The sequence below is a fragment of the Pimephales promelas genome, chromosome 1 (genome assembly GCF_988280905.1).
Source record: "Pimephales promelas chromosome 1, fPimPro1.hap1.1, whole genome shotgun sequence".
NCBI lineage: Eukaryota > Metazoa > Chordata > Actinopteri > Cypriniformes > Leuciscidae > Pimephales > Pimephales promelas.
This window is the reverse complement of record NC_142769.1, coordinates 35690243-35712137: the sequence shown is the minus strand read 5'-3', so window position 1 is coordinate 35712137 and position 21895 is coordinate 35690243. Positions and strand designations below refer to the sequence as shown.

Here is a 21895-nt window from a genome sequence, read left to right as displayed (position 1 = left end):
AAGGTGAAGAAATGCATGGAGAGACGCACAGATCTTTATTAACCTGATTCAACCAACTACCGCTTGAACTGTGAGTGTTACACTCTGCAGCAGAGAGGATTATGGCATTTCCCACATGAAACGATGCTTACACATTTGTCTAAATGGGTTATAAATTCAGAATTTGTGAATGTTCTCGCATTCCATAATTTAGGTAAAAAACAACCCAGAAAACAACATCAATTTGTGAATGGAATGAATAGGCTTGTCCTCAGGAAACATCTGCAGTGTGTGGTGGCTCAGATTATTTGAAGTCATCAGATTAACTGATCACTCTTGAAGCTTTGCAGGATGGGCTGCAGTAAAGGTGGCCTCTTGTGTAACTAAGGCTAGATTTGCACTTTCAACGAATTAAGTTTTTTTTAGATGCCTAGCACAGATCGGATCATGTTGCATGCTTGTCAACTAGGTGTAACGGTTCAAATTACTATTTGGTTATTACATTTTTAGGGTCACTGTTTCAGTACAGTTCGATATGCTACTGTATTTTCAGGAAACATAAGGACTACCGTCAAAAAAACCCAACAACTAATAATCAAACTACAAGTAATAGCACAAATAAATACAACAGAGGAAAGATGCAGATAATATTAACAGTGCTTTTAAGTTTTTTTCAGGTCTAACAGTAGTTTTCAGGTATAGAAATGCAATATAGTAATCAAATATAAAATAACTACATGTATAGTACTCTATAAATTAAATTTAGATGAATCTTTATTTAAGTTACAAAAATGATTGTCGAGAGCAGTGAGTGCTTTCTTTGTCTTTTGTAGTTTGATAAACATTAAAAAACAGTCCACTGCAGGAATATTAGGCTGTGGTCACTTTAAGATGTATACTAATGCAATATACTAATACCGCGCACATGTTGTCTTTCTCAACGGTTTGTGTTCATTTAAAACAAATTCGACTGTTTACTATGCCAAGACGAGCACGCTGATTTAATTTTTGTGCAAATTTGTGCAAGAAGACTTTGAAACTCAATTTAGAGTTCTGTCTGAGATGTGGCTTTCTGTGTGTAGGCTTCGGATGTTTGTGTGTGTGTGTGCGTTGTGTAAACTGATAATATCTAAACATCGATAAATCAATCGATATATATAGCCCTGAATCGAATCGTAGCCTATCCAGTACTTTTTGAGGTATCGGTAAATATTGTATTGCTGGCTGAGAGAATCAATATCGTACTGTGATGAATTGTCCGATTTACACTCCGTCACACAGTGCAAGTTCTCTTTCACTTAGTCTTGTACTCAACTGATTAAAGCACTGGCTTGATCAGAACAGTAACAGGTCCCATGTAGTCCTTATTGTTGTGCCCTGCCCAGCGTTTTCATGATTGTTTTGTGCCTGTCCGAATAAACAATAAACGAATAAATGCTGCTTCTAGGGTTGGGCCGATGGACGATGATATCTGATGACTGACAGACATCACAATGTTAAGACGGCATCAGCTAAACATTACGGTGCCCCCCCCCCCCCCCCGTTTCCATGGTGACGCGTCATGCTTGGCACATGATTCAACACAGCCAAAATAGCGCTGTGTGAGAGATTTACCGCTTTTATATCTAAGTATTAACAAACTTGCTTAACATGTCATGAACTATCTTCTATTCCGATTCTTAAAAATGTGTAAGTGAGTTTTTGTCGCTTAACTTCTAGTAGATCTGTAACGTGAGATGGGCGCCGTGTTTGGGCCGCAGTTCAGAGATTTCTGTCTGTTGGATTTATTCCACCGTTTCATCAGTTTCTCCCGTACTGGGATACAAATAGAGTTGACTTTATAGTTTACACTGTGTCTCTCTGATATGAATAAAAACTGTCGTCAATTATATTTGAATTGGTTGTTATTGCTTCTTCCAGAGACACCATTGTCTATTTTACAAACTGTAAATGTATTGTTTTGCTCTAAATTATATGTATTTAAATGTCTGAAACCTAAAATCAACATAATGTGGTTAAAAACACTGAACAGTTGTGATATAGCATGTGATATAGAGCGCTGAGCACGTCCGTCTTTGGCTCAGTACCAGCCATAGCGCGAAAGCACGCAGTTTGAATCTGGCAGCTATGTCACGTCACTGTACATTCGCTATGTGCTCAGCTGCTGCAGAGCGTGCCGAAATCGCTGATGAGATATAGAGGAAAATATCTAGTGAAAATGAGAATATTACGAAAATACAATGTCATCGTCCATCGCGATGTTTCACTTTAGACCAAATTGGTAGACATAGACATAGCCCAACCCTAGCTGCCTGCGCTCACGCGCTATCAACATCTGGGTGAAGACTGTGTAAATGACTGGTTACATCAGAGCATACGGCACTCTCATGGAGCAAAGTTTACAAAGAATGATCGTTTTGTCCACGTTTTTTGACCATCGCTGTTATATTTCCACTGCAAGTGTATACCAAACCAGGGGTGAAGAATGATACGGTTTGAATTTTTTTTATATATATATTTTATATATAACTCATATCATAGCCCTCTTTTCAGGTTTGTGTTTCGAAAAAGTAAATGACACATACGACACAACATCTACAAAAGGAGAACTCTTGGACATAAATATGACAAATGAGATGGTGAACATGTTTTTGCTTATGCTGTTTGGGTGTTTTCTTTTAAAGTCAAAAACACTCCCTGCAAACAGGAAGATGCTTCCTGCAGTAAATTCCAGCTCTTGGTTTACGTCCTGTCGTTTCCAATCAGGGCTTCGTTCTCAAACTGGTGTCGACTGTTCCTTCTTAAACACAACTTTCTTAAAACAGCCTCACAAATTCAGTATTACAGGTGATGTTTATGGCGTCACCAAATCACTGGTGCGTTCAGCTGTTTCTACCCCAGGTTATCCTGTTTGGCTTTGTCCCAGAGTAAGGCTAATGGCTTATTTCCTGTTCAAAGCAGAAAGAACATGGTCAGCACCGTAACTGACAATAGATTTGAGGATTTCGATTTTATTTTTAGCAGGGAATCACGAATAAGATTGTCACTCTTAAATTGTTTCAGAAGATGCGATGCCAAGATTTCATCTAGCATGTCTTGCCCTGACAGTAATTATTGCTTTAATGTGAAAAATTGAAGCTGAAAATTCTCAATTCACAGGAAAGCAATCCAGGCTGTGTTGTGTTAATATAAGCGTGTATTTATTTGATATAGGCCTGAGAATGAGTTTGCTGGTATGCTCTTTGAGAGAGAATTCGGTTTACACACTCCGTTACTAGTGGACCTCCCTACCTCATTTCAAACCAGTCAGTATTTGAACACTGCAGAAACCTGTGCAGTTAGCCTGTAATTTATAGTTGTGCTGTTTTAGTGTATGCACTAATGATCAAAACACTCATCATTTAACATTTATGAGTGTGGCTCATAGCAAACACCCGAAACTGCTTATCACCATCAAAATCCAAGCTGTTGTGAAACAGCAGTTGCTTTCCGTTTCAGTTTTATTGATACAGAGAGAAATCTCCCTGAGATTCAAGCTGCCTGTCTGTTTTAGCAAAGCTGTTGGCCCAGAAAAGAGGGCCACTGGTCTACTAGAAAGCCTCTCAGTTTCACCTGGCTGTCGGAGCTCACTATTAGCTGCCTATCTGGTCTCTTTGAAGCCCTACTCGCTTTCTGGCAGGTCTGAGGTCTGCTTGAAACAAAGACTCTCTTTAGCGGCAGAACGATTTTTTGGCTCTGAGTGGAACTGCCCATGCCTGCTCTCCGTTTTTTGGCACAGTGCTATTAGGCCTCAGGCCTGAATAAATGTGAATGTATAAAATACCCAGGCGTTCTTGCACACAAAAAGACTCCTTGTTTACTACTGCTTGTTGGGAATTATTAGATCATGGCTGTCTCAGACTCTGTCTTGCAAATGAGACCTTGTTTTGATTTGTTTTCTGGAGACTCAAGTTTGGCTGCCAAAAAATGTACTTTTGCATGGACTAGACTACTTTTGGGTTGATGTACTGTAGATTCAAAAACTTTATTTGTGCAGGATTATAGTGGACTTTTAATTTCAAATTGCTCATTTGCACAGAGGTTCCCCTGAAGAAGTGTTTTAGGACTCAGGTCATATCTCAGTTAAGCTTCACATAGCTCAGGTTTCAGAATAGTGTTTACTTTTAGCTCTGTGTTGTTGTGATTAATAAAATGATAATCTCTTTAGATTAGAGAATCAGAAGTGCTTAGCCTGACTCATATAAATGACTTCTAGTGCTGTGGAGTGACTCTTCCATCTGTTACCTGACCACATACATACTTCTGACCATAAGCAAAAGTATCTGTTTCAAAATCAAAATCTGTTTTCTCAGCAGGGATGATATTCCTAGAGTTAAAAGGGGATAGGTCACCCAAAAAATGTTATTGTCATCAATACTCAACCCCATTTTGTTTTTCTTTGAAAAACAAATTAAGATATTTTTAATAAACCATGATGATTGAAAGACCATTACACAAATTTCTGCTTCAAAAGTTTATGAAGACATTGTAAATGTATTTCATATAAATCGAATAGATTAATCCATGCTTTCTGAAGAGGTAACTATAATGAACAAATTTAATTTAGGCTTTTATATAAACATTGTTCATCGCACATAGATGGCATGAAAAAAGATAAACGGAATATCAAACATGTTCGTTTTATGCGTGAGATGGTTTCAATAACATGGTCTAGACTCTAGATTTGTGTTTTGAAAATGAACAAAACTCTTGTGGGTTTGGAACAACATGAAAGTAAACTCTCTTTCAACCCAGGCAAGACTAGAAACCCTGAGGCCATTTATACCGGTTTGGTGTTTCATTTGAGACTGAACTAATAGCTTGTTTCCATAGCCTGGGCAAGCCAGACCTATCAAGATGTTAGGTCTGGGAACTCACAATTGGCATCCCTCAATCCGAGGGGCGGGATAAAAGGTTGTCTTTCAATATCTCCCTGCACGCAATAGCAACGAATGGCTGTGGCTGAGTGAGTCCAATGCGTTTTCCCTCCAGCGGAGCAAGTTGATATATTAAACTTTTGCCGTATCCGGACGTCAAAACTCCGAACACATCTTCCTTTTTTAAGAATGACTTAAGTGACGTTCTCTTAACTCCAAGTCATCCAGAGTCGCGGCCAAAGCCAAATCGAAAGACCGCTGTTCGCCAGCTGCATCTTGTTTGTTTTTAAGTAGCAGGGAAATCACCACGCAGAACCGTCATAACTGTGTCGTTATTGTGTTAAGCCCGCCCACCAACTCTATACACGATGTGATTGGCCTGACCAGAGTTTGGTTTTTCCACTAAAGCCAACGGAGAGTTGCTAGACCACACTTTGCTGCAAAATAATTTTTGCTTCCACTAGGGTGCGTCTAGATTTCTAGGTTATTGTTTCCACTGAGCGGTACGGTACAGTTCGGTACGGTACGCAATTATTTGCTTTTTCCACTGTCAAAAAAGTTGTGAATGGTACAGAAAAAAAAGAAAACTATACCGTACCACTTTTTGGGTACCCTTCCGTTGGGGTACCTAGCACAGTGGTACGGTACTAAAAGGTGGAGCTAGACTAGACTATCTAGCTAGACTATCACCGGACGCTCGGCACTCGTGCACCCCGCCTGGAACAGCCTTTCCTCGGCTAGACATTCTGATGTTTGCCGCTGACTCTGACGTCTCTGTAGTGGTTAAACATGAGATATAATTCGTCGTATAGACCTAACATGCGATCCTTGGTCTCGTGAATCTATAATTCGTTCCCTGGCCAGTAGTTTTGGCAGAAGGCTAAGTGAATTTTCATATGTTTGAGCGCTGAATTTGTATATTTGACTGAATTGTAAGCTTTATGTTAAGCTTTACTGTGTAGCTTTTTGTAGCTTTTACTTATACTTTTATAATTGCTATTATTGATAAAACTGAAATTCAACAAAAAGAGAGAGTTTTGTCTTTTTTTTATTTTATTACAAGATCTGCTTTATATCATCCATTGTTTACTATGTCGCTTTCTTCACGCGAAAATGACGTCGATCGCTTCTTTCCAGCAAACACCACACCTATCAAGTAAGGGTACTGTTGGTGGTCATACGCAAGCCGGATCATGGTTTACCGACCCAAACTGTTCTGTACTGTACCGTTACCGCTCAGTGGAAACTAGCCATATATGTTTGGTCTTTGGTGTACGCTGAGCCTGAGGTGGCTGATTTTTGCTGCTCACCCACAAATAATATTTTTATATAAACATGTTATTTTTATATAAACATATAAACAAGGCATCTTATACCTTATTGCTGAAGGGTGTGTCATTGACATCATTTGACAGCTAGAAGATGGTAGTAAATGCAAGACTTTTTCCCCCTTCAACTATTGTCCATTCTTTATTCCTCAAAATTGCTGCCACACTCATTAATGAAATGGTTTAGTAGAACCAGAAGCGTTAGTTACTTAAGGCTGGAATGCACTACATGACCTTTCATGGAAACGACGTGTTCTAAAATCGTCTCAAAATATAATTTTTATTGATGTCCTCCAACTGGATGGATTTATAATCTGAAGCTAAAAAAATCAGAGTCTGCGCCCATCATACAATACATGATTTTTTGTGAAATCTTTCAGCTCATCCAGACTGTAAATCAGGGCAAACATCTGGCCAAATGTCATGTAGTGTATTCCAGCCTTTACTGTTTCCAGTCCTGACATTGCCTCAGCTTTCTCGCAGGCGTAACGGGGCCATTCTTCTGAAGCCTGAACAGTCTGCTGTTCATCGGCCACCAAGGACAGGACCCCCTAGGCCTCTGTCTGTCTTTCTCTGTCTCTCTCCCCTCTCTGTCTCTGTTACAGTCACATGGCTCACTGCATGGGCATTTTTCTCATGGTTGGGGCCCCTGCTGTCGGCTCTTACAGTTCGATGAATTCAGCACCTCTGACCCTACAGATACATAAAAGGAATTTGTGGACAGGGGTCAGAGGAGGGGAGAGAGGCACGGTGAGATTGTGGGTGGTGGATGCCTTTCAATTGGGTCAGATTCTCTCACAATAAAGTCTGACCATTAGAAAGAGGGGTAAAAATGGGGGCATGAACTGAATATTGCCCCTGTCCCAATTAGGACCATGAATGAAGTGTTTGCTAAGCAGCGTGGTAAACAGGTCAGAGGGTTAAACTAAAGCACACTAGGGGTGGGTGATGTATACAGTGTTCCCGTTTTGGTGGTATTCTAGAATTAAGCAGAACTGTGAATATTGCAATATTTTTTATTTGACCAAAGACTTTGTCTATTTTTGGCACATTAACATGTTTTATTGTAGTGTTATATTGATGCATATAAATATTCTTCCTTGTGTTCGTTTTGTGATTTATTTATTTATTTTTTGAAGGTTGAGGCCTACTTGTGTAAATACATATTTCGTTCAGAGACTTAAGTTGCTCTGTTGTGAAATCTTTAGGCTATATGTGAATGTTATATTTCCAAATTTTCCATCATTGATAATCTTCTCTGAATCCAAAGGCCGTTCATCATTTTGACAGATTACACTGATGTAGCTGTAAAAACACCCTTATCCAGTTTGGAGGCAAGCATGCATATAAGTTAGCTATGAACTAGTATTGTTTCGTCTTTGATCTCAGTGTATGACGTCTTTGTGAATCTTTAGTGGCTTTAGTCAATGCTACAATTGCAAAAATGTCAACTGTTAAAAGTTTCTTCAAACGGCCCAATAGTTGCGATGTTGATAAAAGAGGGACTGGTGTGAAGAATCGTTTATCAGTCACCAGCACAGGCGAGCATCTAGTTTAAGTCCATGAAGACCAAGAGGAAGGTTTAAAGGGTTAGTTCACCCAAAAATTCTGTCATTATTTACTCACCCTCATGTTGTTCCAAACCTCTATGTGTTTATTTGTTCTGCTGAACACAAAGGAAGATATTTGGAAGAATATTTTAATCAAACAGATCTCATTCCCCATTGACTACCATTGTATGTATTTTTTCCTACTATGGTAGTCAATGGGGAATGAGATCTGTTTTATTAAAACATTCTTCCAAATATATTCCTTTGTGTTCAGCAGAACAAATAAAAACATAGAGGTTTGGAACAACATGAGGGAGAGTAAATACTGACAGAATTTTCATTTTTGAGTGCACTAACCCTTTAAGTTCAGGCAGCATACAGAAAGTTGATTGAGTTTAGTTCAGTTAAATTATTTTTTTACATGCTTTGTTGATATTTTAATAGTAATAATTATATTTTGTAATATTGTGCTTTTCATATTTGCCTGTTCAGGCACAAATGTTGCGTTTTAGCGGCCTCCGCTGTTACTGCATAAAACATTCATCTCCTTTGTCATGTGGTGTTGAACATTTAAAGTCACTTTTCATCTGTTCTCTTCAAAAATATTATTTATGCCTATGCTGGTCCTGTAAGTTCATGATTAAAAATGAAAATTTGAATGAAAACAAAAGCTAATCTCTTATCATTAAAGTATGATAATTAAAATGATGGGTAATTATATATTTTAGACGGGTAGATAATAGAAAACAGAAAACAATTTAACAGAATTTTCTTTTAATGACTGTCCATTTTAATGTATTAAATATGTATCATTTTAATTATTATTTATGTTTTCCTTTTTTTCTTTTTCTACTATTATAATTTGCAATTGGTGAAATGTAATATATTAGAAGAACATGGCAAAATAACAGGCATTTCACTTAAATTCATTAGTAGGGTCAGACCTTTGTATTTGTCTGTGATATATTACAATTTGATAGTTGCAAATGAGACAAATGCAGTGCTTGAGTCTGTTTAAGAGCTCTCAGACATACTGTAATAATTTATCCAGCCTGGCATCTACAGTACAGGGGTGAAGAAGCAGGAGCACAAACCATTCACCCTAGCTCAGGGTTACAGATATAAATAAAAGACAAGGAGAGAAAGAGCAGAAGGTATTATCACTCCCTCTTTCTCATCTAAATGGTATCAGGGCAGATTGTTCATTTTGTAGCAGTTTGTTCATATGATGTTTGCATCAAGGCAGTGACATGTTCTTATGTTCAAGCTTGAGTTGGACAGCTGTCATCTGATTGGTCAGTCAGGAAAAGTGGGGCATTCTGGTCAGGTGTTTTTATAGTGAGTGATCACGTCATTCTGTTCTTATTTGATGGCGTTTTCCCCTGTTTTATAACCCATATGTAATTAGGGCTGGGGAAAGATATTTATTAAAAATTGGGTTGATTCGATATCGACCCTCAAAATTCGATATCGATCCTTTTTTTTTAACCAAATTTATTTCCACAAATATTCTCCACTATAATATTTATGGTGGGGCCAATGAAAATCTCAAATCGAATTGAGATCTTGCGAATCGGAATCGAATTGGGACATCTGTAGTAATCGATACCCAGCCCTATATGAATTTTTTCTTAATAGTGTCAGACTTTAATCTCATGCTTTTATTAGGAGCAGCATCAGCATGCTGTAAAATTATGTGAAATTTCAATGATAAAGGAAGCTAACTTGGTTTGCACTTTGAGTTTACAGGCCTCATTTATGGCCCTGTGCTAAAATAAGGATTGCAGATTCTGTTTATAGCTTTTCCAGTGTTTGTAGTGTTGTTGCTTCAGTTTATGTGTGGGGTGTGTGCCTTCAGCGCTCATGGCATCACTGTTTAGCCCTGTGATAGCCAGACCAACATATACAGATTGAGTTCAAGCAAAGAGAACTGGTTTGCTAAATATGCTGAACTCCTGCAGCTCATAGAGGTCAGAGTAAAATCACCTCTTGCCATAAAAATACCTGATACTACAAACTCATTCTCTCTGCTTAGACTTTGTCGTAACTGACTTTTTTTCTTTGTCTTTCTCACAGAGTACAACAATGGAGGAAACTGTAATATGGGAACAGCACACAGTGACTCTTCACAGGGTGAGTGTCGAACCGTCTCTCACTTGGTTGGTGCGGCAATTTTCCTCCCCTCTACTTCACCACTCCTCTTTCTCCCTATCTATCTTCAGGCTTCAGTATCCTATTGGTTAAGCAATATTAGCAATTATTTATGTTTTATTTATTTTTCAGTATCAGTCAAAATTAAGTATTTAATTGTCCATCATCTGCCAAATCCAAATGCTATCTTCTAATGCTTTAAAAACAGTTAAATGTAATCTTTAGCAAATTTTAAAATAATTGTTTGATTAATTTATATAAAATGATTGATTTTAGTTGATTTATTATTTAATTATATTAAATATTTTTAGTGAAATTAGTTTATAATGCGAATTCTAGCCATTTATCTCGAAACTAATTATTAGCTTGGATTTTTAAAATCAGTGCAGCCCATTCTCCTTTTCTCTGTCTTTCCTCTCTCTCCCCTCTCTTCTCTTTTGGGATGGCTAGTTACAGGATGTGTGGTCATTGAGAACACAATAGCCGATCCCCCAGATGGCAGGAAGTAGTGTGTGAGACAAAATTTCTGCTCTGCTCCACTTCCTGTTCCTTTTCCTCATCCTGCATGTTCCTAGGCTCAAACACATCTGAACTAGAGAGACCCCCCACCCCCATCTGTAAGAGTCAGAAAATTGTGGTCACAAATCTTGGATCAGTTTCATAACATGATGTCTGTATTACACTTCAGTTCAGTCAGTCCCTCTGTGACCCCTTTTTTTGATGTGCTGACATCCTAGACAAGATAACAGATGTATGAGCACTAAGCCTTTTGCTGGGGGCTTTATTATAGGTGGAATCTCTTTAGCTGGCTAACAGTATTACATGGCTGCCTCTGTTACAACTTACAATACACAAAATAAACAAGACTATTCTTCTCCCATATGTGCTCCTCCCCTGCTCTGCCTCTTAATATGATTTATAGCTGTTTGTTTAGAGGACACTCACAAGCCAGATGGTTTGGATGGCAGTGAGAGGTAGAACAGACCAGTACGCTTGTGTGAAGACACCCAGTGACATCAGGAAAAGGCTCTGAACAGAGCTCTGGCCATCTGTCTGGAGTTTGTCTGTCATTCTCTACCTTTTCACTCTCATCTGCCTTTCTTTTTGATTGATTGCCTTGAGTGCAAGATTGAGGGCTGAGAGCTACTGACACATGGGAGATTGAAAAGCTGCCAGACAGTACACACACACATACACTGAGAGTTATCTACATTTCATCATATCCAGTGTAATTTATTTTTTAAAGATATGCTGTAAGTTCCAGGAAATCACTCTGTGTATGTGCATGTCTTTTTGCAGGCACCAGGTTTTGGGTTTGGAATCGCCATATCAGGGGGCCGTGACAACCCTCATTTCCAGAGCGGAGAGACCTCTATAGTGATCTCAGATGTGCTCAAAGGAGGACCAGCAGAGACCCTTTTACAGTAAGATTTGTGTATATATATATATAGTGTATATGTATGTATATATATATATGTGTGTGTGTGTGTGTGTGTGTGTGTGTATAATGTTTATTGATATATTTGTTACATTTTATTATATATGAAGAGTTCAGATGCAAAAGCCTCTAAGTGCCATTTGAAATTTTCTTCTAAAATGATCATTTTTTATCAAGCTTGTATATTTAAGTTCAGTAATTTCCCTTAAATGGCAATGAAGATTACCTATTATTTGTCATTTAAGTGAAATTACTGAACTTAAATATACAAGCTTGATAAAAATGGTAATTTTAGAAGTAAATTTCAAATGGCATTTAGAGGCTTTTGCATCTGAACTCTTCATATGTATTTTTCTTTTCTTCACAAAAATATTTATTTTTGTCTACAGGGAGAATGATAGAGTTGTGATGGTAAACGCTGTCTCCATGGACAATGTGGAGCATGCCTATGCTGTTCAGCAGCTGAGGAAAAGTGGAAAGAATGCCAAAATTGTAAGTTAACACTGTCACATCATACTTCGTTCATTGCATCGGTCCTGTACAACCTTGAGTCTCATCTGGACTTCAGATGTGAGTAGTGGGCTGTGATGGAAGATGGAAGAACTTGAGTCAGGCAGGATGTGTAGGTGATCCGTCTTGACGGAGCTTTATAGTAATCAATGAGGAATGCTGGGAGTCAGTACTGCAGAATATGTGTCTTCATGTACGTACAGGAGCTGTTGGTCAGTCTGTTGACAATTTGTAATGAGGAACTACCTTTTAAAAAAAAAGTTCAGTCCTTTAGTGTTTATATGGATAGTTATACAATAGTGTTACTTTTGAATATTTTTGGATCAGATTCAAATATTCCAGAGAGCTCTGTAATAATGGTTTACCCTTGTGTTACCCTAATGTTAAAATAACCTCTTAATTGTAATAACCTCTTTTAATGTTAAAAATAACAAAATCATCTTATTAATATTGTTCATATATTCTCTGATCAGACTATCCGCAGAAAGCGGAAGGTGCAGATTCCAGTAAGTCGAGGGGGAGACAGAGAGACAATGTCAGAGCGAGAGGAAGAGGATGACACTGAAGAGGATGATTACGAAGGTCCAGCAGCACATGCAGGGGGAGCGAGTGGAGGCACGAGCAGAAGAAACGAGCGCAGCAGCAGCACCGGAAGACGGGACCATAGTAATTCCCGTGAGAGGAGTATTTCCCCACGCTCAGACAGACGATCAGTTGTGTCCAACGTCCCGCCACGACCTTCCAATGTCACACTCGTCAAGTCCCGCAAGAATGAAGGTGGGCGGAGCTACACACTGTTTGAAGTTAGAGGACAAACCTCTTAATTACTATTGCTGGCTTCACAAGTGGATTTACACACTAGAATGTAAAAACAGGTGTAATACAGTCTGTTGTACATTAGCTAATAGCTGTGATTAGTCTACTGGCACAATACCCACTGGGTGCTTTCAACTTGAACAATGCTGTAGTTAGTTACTCAGTAGTCAGATTATGTCTGTTATTGTTCATTCATGTGTGTATTTTCTGTTGTGTGCAGAATATGGTCTGCGTCTGGCCAGCCACATATTTGTAAAGGACATTTCTCCTGAGAGCCTTGCAGCCCGTGACGGCAACATACAAGAGGGAGACGTCGTCCTAAAGGTATGAGAAACAATGTCTGGGAAGGATCATAGAAAGATGGTTATAAGAAAAGAAGGGAACCTGATAGCCATGTAGTCGCTGGTACCAATACTTGTGTTGCTTCACCAATGCTTTATTTTCTTGCTTGTTCCTATTAGGAGGTTTGTCTGTGTAAATTGCTGTTGACAGATGATAAATTGTGAACATTTGGCTTCATCCAAAGTCATGAAAACCACTTCAAGTTCATCTGTCACAGTCTCAGCTTTCTTCCTATATATGGGTTGTCTGCTGTGAACATGTGGAAGAATTGACAGACAAAGCGCCTCAAAAGCCTTCTCATTGGCTAAATGGAGAATCTGACAGTGGCCTGTGTCCACTGATTATTGTCTGTTTACTGAGACTAGGGCCAGATCAGTGTGATATCTCAGCATGTTTATTATTTCAGTCACATATTTCAGCTTAAAGCACCTTTAGGGACAGTAACTTTAAGCACACTCAAAATAAAATGTTTGTTAAACCTCTCTCACTCTCTTTCTTAATGTTTGCATACTTTTTAATATTCTCAATGCAGCATTTCAAAATATCTGTGAAGATGACTTATTACCAAGTTATTAGTTGTTTAATTGGGGGAATTACTTGACATTTCCATGTTAATTTATGAACTGTCATCAGCTAAATGAGTCTAGTGCTTAATACTGAGTGGAGCAGAGCATATCCCACAGAGCACTGGTGTGAAACTGAAGGGCATAGAGTGCACTGCCAGAGGTGCTGTTTTCTTGCAAGGCTCCGTAAATGTAAAATCATGGACGGCACATTTATTTTACCGCCTATACACTATCGTTCAAAAGGTTGGGGTATGTTTCTTTTGTGTGTGTGTGTGTGTGTTGAAAGAAATCCATACTTTTATTCAGGAGGGATGCTTTAACTTGATTATAAGTGACAGTGAATACATGTATAATGTTACAAAAGATTTCTATTTCAAATCAAATGTTTTTACTGTATTTTTTATCAAATAAATGCACTTGGTGATTGTAAGAGATTTCTCAAATACAATAAAATATCTTGCCAACCCTAAATTTTTGAATGTTAAGAGTACATGTGTTTGTTTTAGTCAAAGGCAGTTGTGGCCTAATGGTTTGAGAGTCGGACTTGTAACCCGAAAATTGCGGGTTTGAGTCTCAGTACTCTCATTACCCACAACTGAGGTGCCCTTGAGCAAGGCGCCTAACCTCCAATCGTTCCCCGGGCGCTGCAGCAAAAACGGCGTGCGTGTTTCTGTTTACTACAATGTGTGTGCTCTTGGATGGGTGAAATGCAGGGCACAAATTCCATTTTTGGCCACATGTCACATTGCTTTATTTACCTATTGCTATCTTCAGGGCAAAGTTAATCACTAAGTGTGTATGTCTGTTTGTTTTTATTAGTTATACTTTTAAAAATGCTTAATTTATACAGCAGGCTTTCTCAACAGTGATTTGTGTACTTTTACCAGTGTTAATTTTTACAGCACATTTTTATTTAATTTTAGTCATAGTCTTTTAACTTAAAAGCTTTTTTTGTTTTAGTAATATTTTAGTCATCTGAATTGTTATAGTCTTACAGTTTTATCATTGGATATTAGTTGACTAAATATACAGTAGATTTAATCGACAACATTCTAATGGGTTTAGTTAAATTTTAGACAAGTCACTTTCATGTCTATAGTGCTTTTAACAATATAGATTGTTTCAAAGCAGTTTTACAGTGCAACATATTTAACACTGTACTTTACAAAATACCAGACGTATGCATCCATATGTGTTTGAAAATGATGTTCTCTCCTCTCAATATAGATCAATGGCACAGTGACTGAGAACCTGTCTTTGATAGACGCAAAGAAACTTATAGAGCGATCGAAAGGCAAGCTGAAGATGGTGGTGCAGAGAGATGAGAGGGCCACACTCCTCAACATTCCAGATTTGGACAATAGCATTCCCTCCGCTAATTCAGACAGAGATGGTGAGATTATCTATGCTAAACATGTAGATCTGAAATTGTTAAGTTTAGACTTAAGGTCATATTTTATTGTGTTATTGTGTCCATTTTATTTTATTTTTTATTTTAGGATTTTTGCCATTGTCTAAAGGAAAGTCAACTTTGGCTAACTTGATACTTAAAAGTCATGATTTGTTTTAACAGACATTTCAGAAATTCATTCACTGGCATCAGATCATTCCCATGAGCGCACCCGTCGCAGTAGATCCCGCTCCCCTGATAAACGCTCGGAGCCCTCTGACATCTCTGGCCATTCTCCGCAGCAAATGAGCAACGGCAGGTAAGAGGCATCTGAAATGCTTACATTAACCAAATAAAAAAACCCTGAGGTATCAATAGCCGGCAAAGTTCTATAAAGGACTATTTTTTTCACTCAAGACCCTTAATTCAAACCCTTTTTATCCTCATCCCGGCTCCCTAATTTAGGGAAATCAATATATACTATTTGGTCCTCCGGTATAGCTAGAACAGTGACATCATTCTGGTTGATGTCAGTCTCAGGTTTCAGGGTGTCCTCACCCCTGAGCTTGTGTCCAGTGTCGTTAATAATATATGAATCAGAATAATTAGTGAAGCAGATAGGTCTGATTTGTACACTTGTAGATTCGCTTTAACAAATACACCTTCTGTCATTTTATTTGTATTTGCGTGAAATATTTATTATTTCGTTTCGTTTTGGCTGCACTCACAAGAGAGGGTAAGTGTTGGTCATGGTGCAGTGAGCTGGCTGACTGTAACCCAGTTTGACACTACTGTAGAGCTGAGCTCATGCACTTTAGACGTGTGCACTGAGAAGTAATGACACTGTGGTCTGACGGTTTTGTTTGTGTGTGTTTGCATAAGAGAGACAATGAAGGACAAGAATCAGTGTGTTTGTATATGGATAACTGTTCTGTGATGCTACAGACCAGTAAAAACCACAAATGAAGCTTGTTTTATAACATATTATGTGGTAATATTATAAAGTATCATGATACATACAATGTAATAATGCACCGATATTTCAAGAACCAAAAATATTTGTCCGAAACTGCAGGAAAAAAAAGAAGTTTTGAAGGGCCATAATTATTGATTAAAACGCTTAGGGCTTCTCTGATATAAAGTGTTTTGAGTGTGCCAGCATCTATTGTGGGCACACAATGTGGATAAGCTACAAGTACACAACATGTAGTCTGGACTCCACTAATATAAGGTATTTGCAAAAAAATAGTTATTTTCAGAAATTTACTAAAACTAAAATTTCTATCTAAATACTAGTTACTACAGTTATTGTTACAAAAAAACAAACAAACTTGAAACTTTCAATTTATTGTTTTTATTGTGCATCAATCCACTTTTTGTAACATCTACTTCATTTATCAGCCTCAATAATGTAATGTCTCTTAAATAGTTTCATTTATTACAAATTAGATGTGTGATTGTTTAATTACACTAAATGCATAATCAGTAAGTCATTTATAAATAAGTCACCCTATGTTTTTACATTGCTTCAACTCATCAAAAATTAAGCCATTTTAAACTAAATTTTTTAAGTAATACAAGATTCAACTCATTTTCAACTCAAGTCAGTTTAAAGTCATTTAAGTTGAAATATCTTACATATCCAAGTTGATTGTACATAAAAAATACTTAATGGACTAATTTGATTAAATAAATAAAAAATCTGATTAATTTCTAATTTTATACTGCATCATTACACTCACCGGCCACTTTATTAGGTACACCTGTCCAACTGCTCGTTAACACTTAATTTCTAAGCAGCCAATCACATGGCGGCAACTCGGTGCATTTAGGCATGTAGACATGGTCAAGACAATCTCCTGCAGTTCAAACCGAGCATCAGTATGGGGAAGAAAGGTGATTTGAGTGACTTTGAACGTGGCATGATTGTTGGTGCCAGAAGGGCTGGTCTGAGTATTTCAGAAACTGCTAATCTACTGGGATTTTCACGCACAACCATCTCTAGGGTTTACAGAGAATGGTCCGAAAAAGAAAAAACATCCAGTGAGCGGCAGTTCTGTGGGCGGAAATGCCTTGTTGATGCCAGAGGTCAGAGGAGAATGGCCAGACTGGTTCGAGCTGATAGAAGGGCAACAGTGACTCAAATAACCACCCGTTACAACCAAGGTGGGCAGAAGAGCATCTCTGAAAGCACAGTACGTCGAACTTTGAGGCAGATGGGCTACAGCAGCAGAAGACCACACCGGGTGCCACTCCTTTCAGCTAAGAACAGGAAACTGAGGCTACAATTTGCTCAAGCTCATCGAAATTGGACAATAGAAGATTGGAAAAACGTTGCCTGGTCTGATGAGTCTCGATTTCTGCTGCGACATTCGGATGGTAGGGTCAGAATTTGGCGTCTACAACATGAAAGCATGGATCCATCCTGCCTTGTATCAACGGTTCAGGCTGGTGGTGGTGGTGTCATGGTGTGGGGAATATTTTCTTGGCACTCTTTGGGCCCCTTGGTACCAATTGAGCATCGTTGCAACGCCACAGCCTACCTGAGTATTGTTGCTGACCATGTCCATCCCTTTATGACCACAATGTACCCAACTTCTGATGGCTACTTTCAGCAGGATAATGCGCCATGTCATAAAGCTGGAATCATCTCAGACTGGTTTCTTGAACATGGCAATGAGTTCGCTGTACTCAAATGGCCTCCACAGTCACCAGATCTCAATCCAATAGAGCATCTTTGGGATGTGGTGGAACGGGAGATTCGCATCATGGATGTGCAGCCGACAAATCTGCGGCAACTGTGTGATGCCATCATGTCAATATGGACCAAACTCCCTGAGGAATGCTTCCAGCACCTTGTTGAATCTATGCCACGAAGAATTGAGGCAGTTCTGAAGGCAAAAGGGGGTCCAACCCGTTACTAGCATGGGGTACCTAATAAAGTGGCCAGTGAGTGTATATCAACAGTAGTAATGGCATTATGTTATGGTATTACGGCAGACTCCGTACCGTAGTACATTTTTGTAAGTAGTGGAAGGGTGCCAGGGGAAATCTTTAGAGAGGACAAGTGGAGTATGTAAAACAGGTGGAAGTCATAAAGAAAGGGCACGAGATGGTGTTTACAGGAACTGCGAGTATGTAAAGACACAGGGATGAAAAGGATGACAATGCTACAAGCTACCATTCCTTTCCCAAGGGACATACCATCCTTCCTGCCATTAAAGCAGCTGTTCTCTACACCCCACATCCCCACACTGCTGCAGGCTGTATTTTAATGAAATTTCACACCTCGCGTCCTCACACATCCTCCACCTGTCTGTCTAGAGCTGCGTCTCACTTAATATCTGAACTCAGGTTACACCTCATTATCGGCTCTCTCACCTCAACAAGACACTGATGGCTTTTATGTTTCAGAATTTCCACAGCAGTAGCAATTTTATGTGTGTGTGTGTAATGTACAGTATGTAGTCTGCCTTAACTTTGCACTCGTAGACAGTTGCAAGTAGTAGAATCATCAATCTCCTGATAGTGAATGATAGTGAATATGAAAGTACAAGAGCTAAAGTCTATTCAGTTTTCATGTCAATAACATTTTCTTGCGCATTTCACATTGTTCCAAAGCAGCTTAGCAAAGAATAGTAAGGTGCCTAAAGAAACCTACAGGTATTGAGTAAGCCAAAGGCAACAATGGCAAGAAAAGCTCCCTAAGATGGGTAAAAAGCCTTGGGTGGAACCAAGACGTTTTGGGCTGGCACAGATTTACACTAAACATTCACTTCCTTGTTTTTTTGTTTAAGCAAGGAGTTTATACTTTTGTTCAGCAAGGATGCAAAGACATTTATAAAATTACAAAAGAGCCGTTTAAATGTTGTTCTGTTAAACTTTCTATTCACTAAAGAATCGTGGGTAAAAAGCGTCACATATTTCGACAAATACATTTAGCAGCACAATTGTTTTCAACATGGATAATAATAAAAGATGTTTATTCAGCATATTAGAATAGTCTTTAGTGTCACATGATCCTTCAGATTTTAGAGGAATGGCAGCTGAGAATATAGCTTTTCCACCACAGGAATAAATTGTATGTTAAAATGATTAAAATAGAAGTTTTACATTTTAACAATATTTCATAGTTATAAATCTCACCAACCCCAGACTTTTTACTAGTAGTGTTGTGTATGTAATATACAGTATAAACTGACTGTTGTCTCTCTTGACTATCTGGATGATTAACAGTGGTAATGCTCTTTGGTTTTACTAAAAAAAAAACTGATGGTCTAAAAAGCTATTTACTGGGCTCGGACTGCTAGGTTCAGAGGCATTTTGGGGGATGATGAACATGTTTGTCAGTGAGCCAGGTTAATATCTCAGAGCCATGCTTCACTCATTCGCCACGGAATAACTGCTCTGTCTCTACGGCTGACGGGCTCTTTTCTCACCAGAATGCTCCCACTGTGCTCTGTAGTCTGTAAACAGTGAATAATATTTGTAGATGGAGAATGGAGTGCATGAATATTATTGTTTTTGTGCATTTTTGTTATTGTTTTACATTGTGTGGGTCTTGTGTTCAATGTAGATGATTTAGGTTTTATGTGATGTGGTGCATTAATATGTGCTTGTTGTGAAATCAGCATGCATTTTGTCACATTTAGCTGGTAGTGCAGAGGCAACTAGCTCTTTGTGTATGAGTGTGTGTTTGTGGAAACTGCCAGTGGGTGTCAAGGCTGTTATGTAGAAATGGGCCTGAATTAATTTTCCTGCATGTGTGTTCATTAACCTTGGCACACAAGAGACGGCACAATTCCCTCTGAAATTTGCATCACCAGATGGGTTTTCCCTTGCAGTACAAGTCACAGAGATACTCTCTCTCCCCTCTGTCTGTGCCATCAGCTTTTTAATCTCTCTCCTCTACACATAGTTTCTCAAGAGCAGTCAAGTGTGTTGTTTCAGTGTTGTCTTAGTTTAGGGTAGGTGAGTTTATTTATATAGCACATTTCATACACTATGGTAATTCATAGTGCTTTATAAACATAATAAAGGAAATAATAGTACATGTAGAATTATGTGTTTTAAAACTGCATTGGGAAAGAAAGGTGAACCTAAAATGTGTCAGTTTAATGGATTAAATTAATTAAAATGAATAAAAGGGATGTACAAATAAAATATTTTGTATATTATATATTTTGTATATTATATATTTTTATAAATAATGTACCATATCATTGCCTAATTTCTGAACAATATACAAATATGTATTAATCTCAAATCTTGAAGCTGGATCCAGCTGAGTGGCGTAATAATCAACGTGTTTGTAATGAACTGTCTGTATTTCTTGCTGACCCATATAAGCAGTGACATAGTGTCATGTTCTGCTTGTAATAGGTATACCAATTTTTTGGCTTTTTTGCTGTGTAATAGTCACAACAAGAACAAGATGAGTGTTCATATATGTGATCATTTATTTGCATAGTGTAAAGGGGTTTGTTTATATAGGGGTTAGATTTCTATCCTGATATGTGCAGGGAGACAAATGCCCTTATTGGAATAGAAAGACGTGTCAGTGAGATTGTAATAGGTTACATGAGAAATAAATGCAGAATGAAGTGAGAAGAGATTTCAGCCTGTGTGTGATAGATGTGTTAGTGCAGAGAAAACCAACAGAGCGAAAGGAGAGCCTGGGATTTATGTAGGCTTTTGTGTGTATCAGTGCATATTTGTGCATGTCCAGGGCCTCAGAGATTTAAAGCCAGCTTCACACTGTATGTTTTTGTCCACGATTTGGCTGTCTGATTCAATTTTGAGAATCCTAAAATTCTTCAGATCCTAGGCCAAAATCTGAAATCTATAAACACTAGTTTGGCATGTTCTCAGATGGTCATTGCAATACTTTTTTTTTTTTTTTAATCGCTGCTGAAATTCTGTCAGTTTCAGAAAATTTGATGCACAGTCCTTTAGTGTGACTTCTACTTCAACCATCAAATCAAAAACCACATATCATCTTTGTTTTTTCATTTTAAAACATTCCCGATCAATTTTTTTGCCAGCCACCAATTCAATCCTGCATTTAAATGCAGCTCACAGTCTCTGAACGTGTCACGGATTGATTATTTAAAACTCTGCACAAGTTTTTTTGAGTGCCTCTGTTTTTGTCTTGACTGCTGTACACTCTGATATTTAATGACAACTGAGATCATACAGTGTGACATGGCTTACAGCGGTTATCATTGTTCGTACAGTCTGACAAGCAACAGTCGTGAAGGGCTATTATGAATTGTACATGGTGCAATAAGACAAAGGACACTGCCAAGCTAACAAGGGTTCTCTTTTTCAATTTCTGTTCTATATTCTTGGTAGAAAACTTTGCTTTTACTGATTAGGCCAATGTTAATTGCTAATAACAATGCTAATAGCATTCATCAAAGACTAAATTCATATTTTGGGTGTGGTCTGTTTCCTGTCTGAGATCATGAGTCATGTGACTAAGACCCCGTTTACACCTGGTATTAAAATGCGATCTGTATCCAGATAAGTTATCCGGATAATAAAAAACGCATGTTAATGCAAGGTGTAAACGCGTTGTGATCGGATCGTGATCGGATCTGCCTGACCACATCTGGAGGTAGTCTGGCTCGCATTGTGTCCGGATCTTTACTAGGTGTAAACGCAATCTGGTTGTTGAAACCACATATGTATATTTTACTCCTCCCAAAAATGCTAAAAAATAAACGAGTGAGAGCGTGTTATATAGGCTATATGTCATGTTATAGCCTAGTCAGATGCGACACGCGACACGCGACACGCATCACCGCAGATGAGCAGCTGAGCGTCTATTCAACGTGCAAACATCGCAAATAAAAGTGAAAGTAAGTCACAGACGCAGTTAACACATCTTCAAGTAAAGAAACGAAA

The 21895-nt window shown here is 38.3% G+C and overlaps 1 protein-coding gene across 12 annotated transcripts in view; it reads left to right on the top strand.

Annotated features, from left to right (window-relative positions):
- Positions 1 to 21895, top strand: part of tjp1a (tight junction protein 1a) — a 125780-nt gene that overhangs the window by 75035 nt on the left and 28850 nt on the right. For 11 of the 12 annotated variants that reach the window (XM_089129551.1, XM_089129558.1, XM_089129557.1 and 8 more), the window contains 7 exons: positions 9850 to 9906; positions 11224 to 11348; positions 11752 to 11854; positions 12346 to 12649; positions 12909 to 13012; positions 14824 to 14989; positions 15170 to 15305. In XM_089129551.1, coding sequence (XP_088985677.1) covers positions 9850 to 9906; positions 11224 to 11348; positions 11752 to 11854; positions 12346 to 12649; positions 12909 to 13012; positions 14824 to 14989; positions 15170 to 15305 — 995 coding nt within the window. Of the gene's footprint in view, positions 1 to 49; positions 71 to 9849; positions 9907 to 11223; positions 11349 to 11751; positions 11855 to 12345; positions 12650 to 12908; positions 13013 to 14823; positions 14990 to 15169; positions 15306 to 21895 lie in introns of those variants that run through there. The other variant, XM_039666888.2, reaches the window with a different exon arrangement.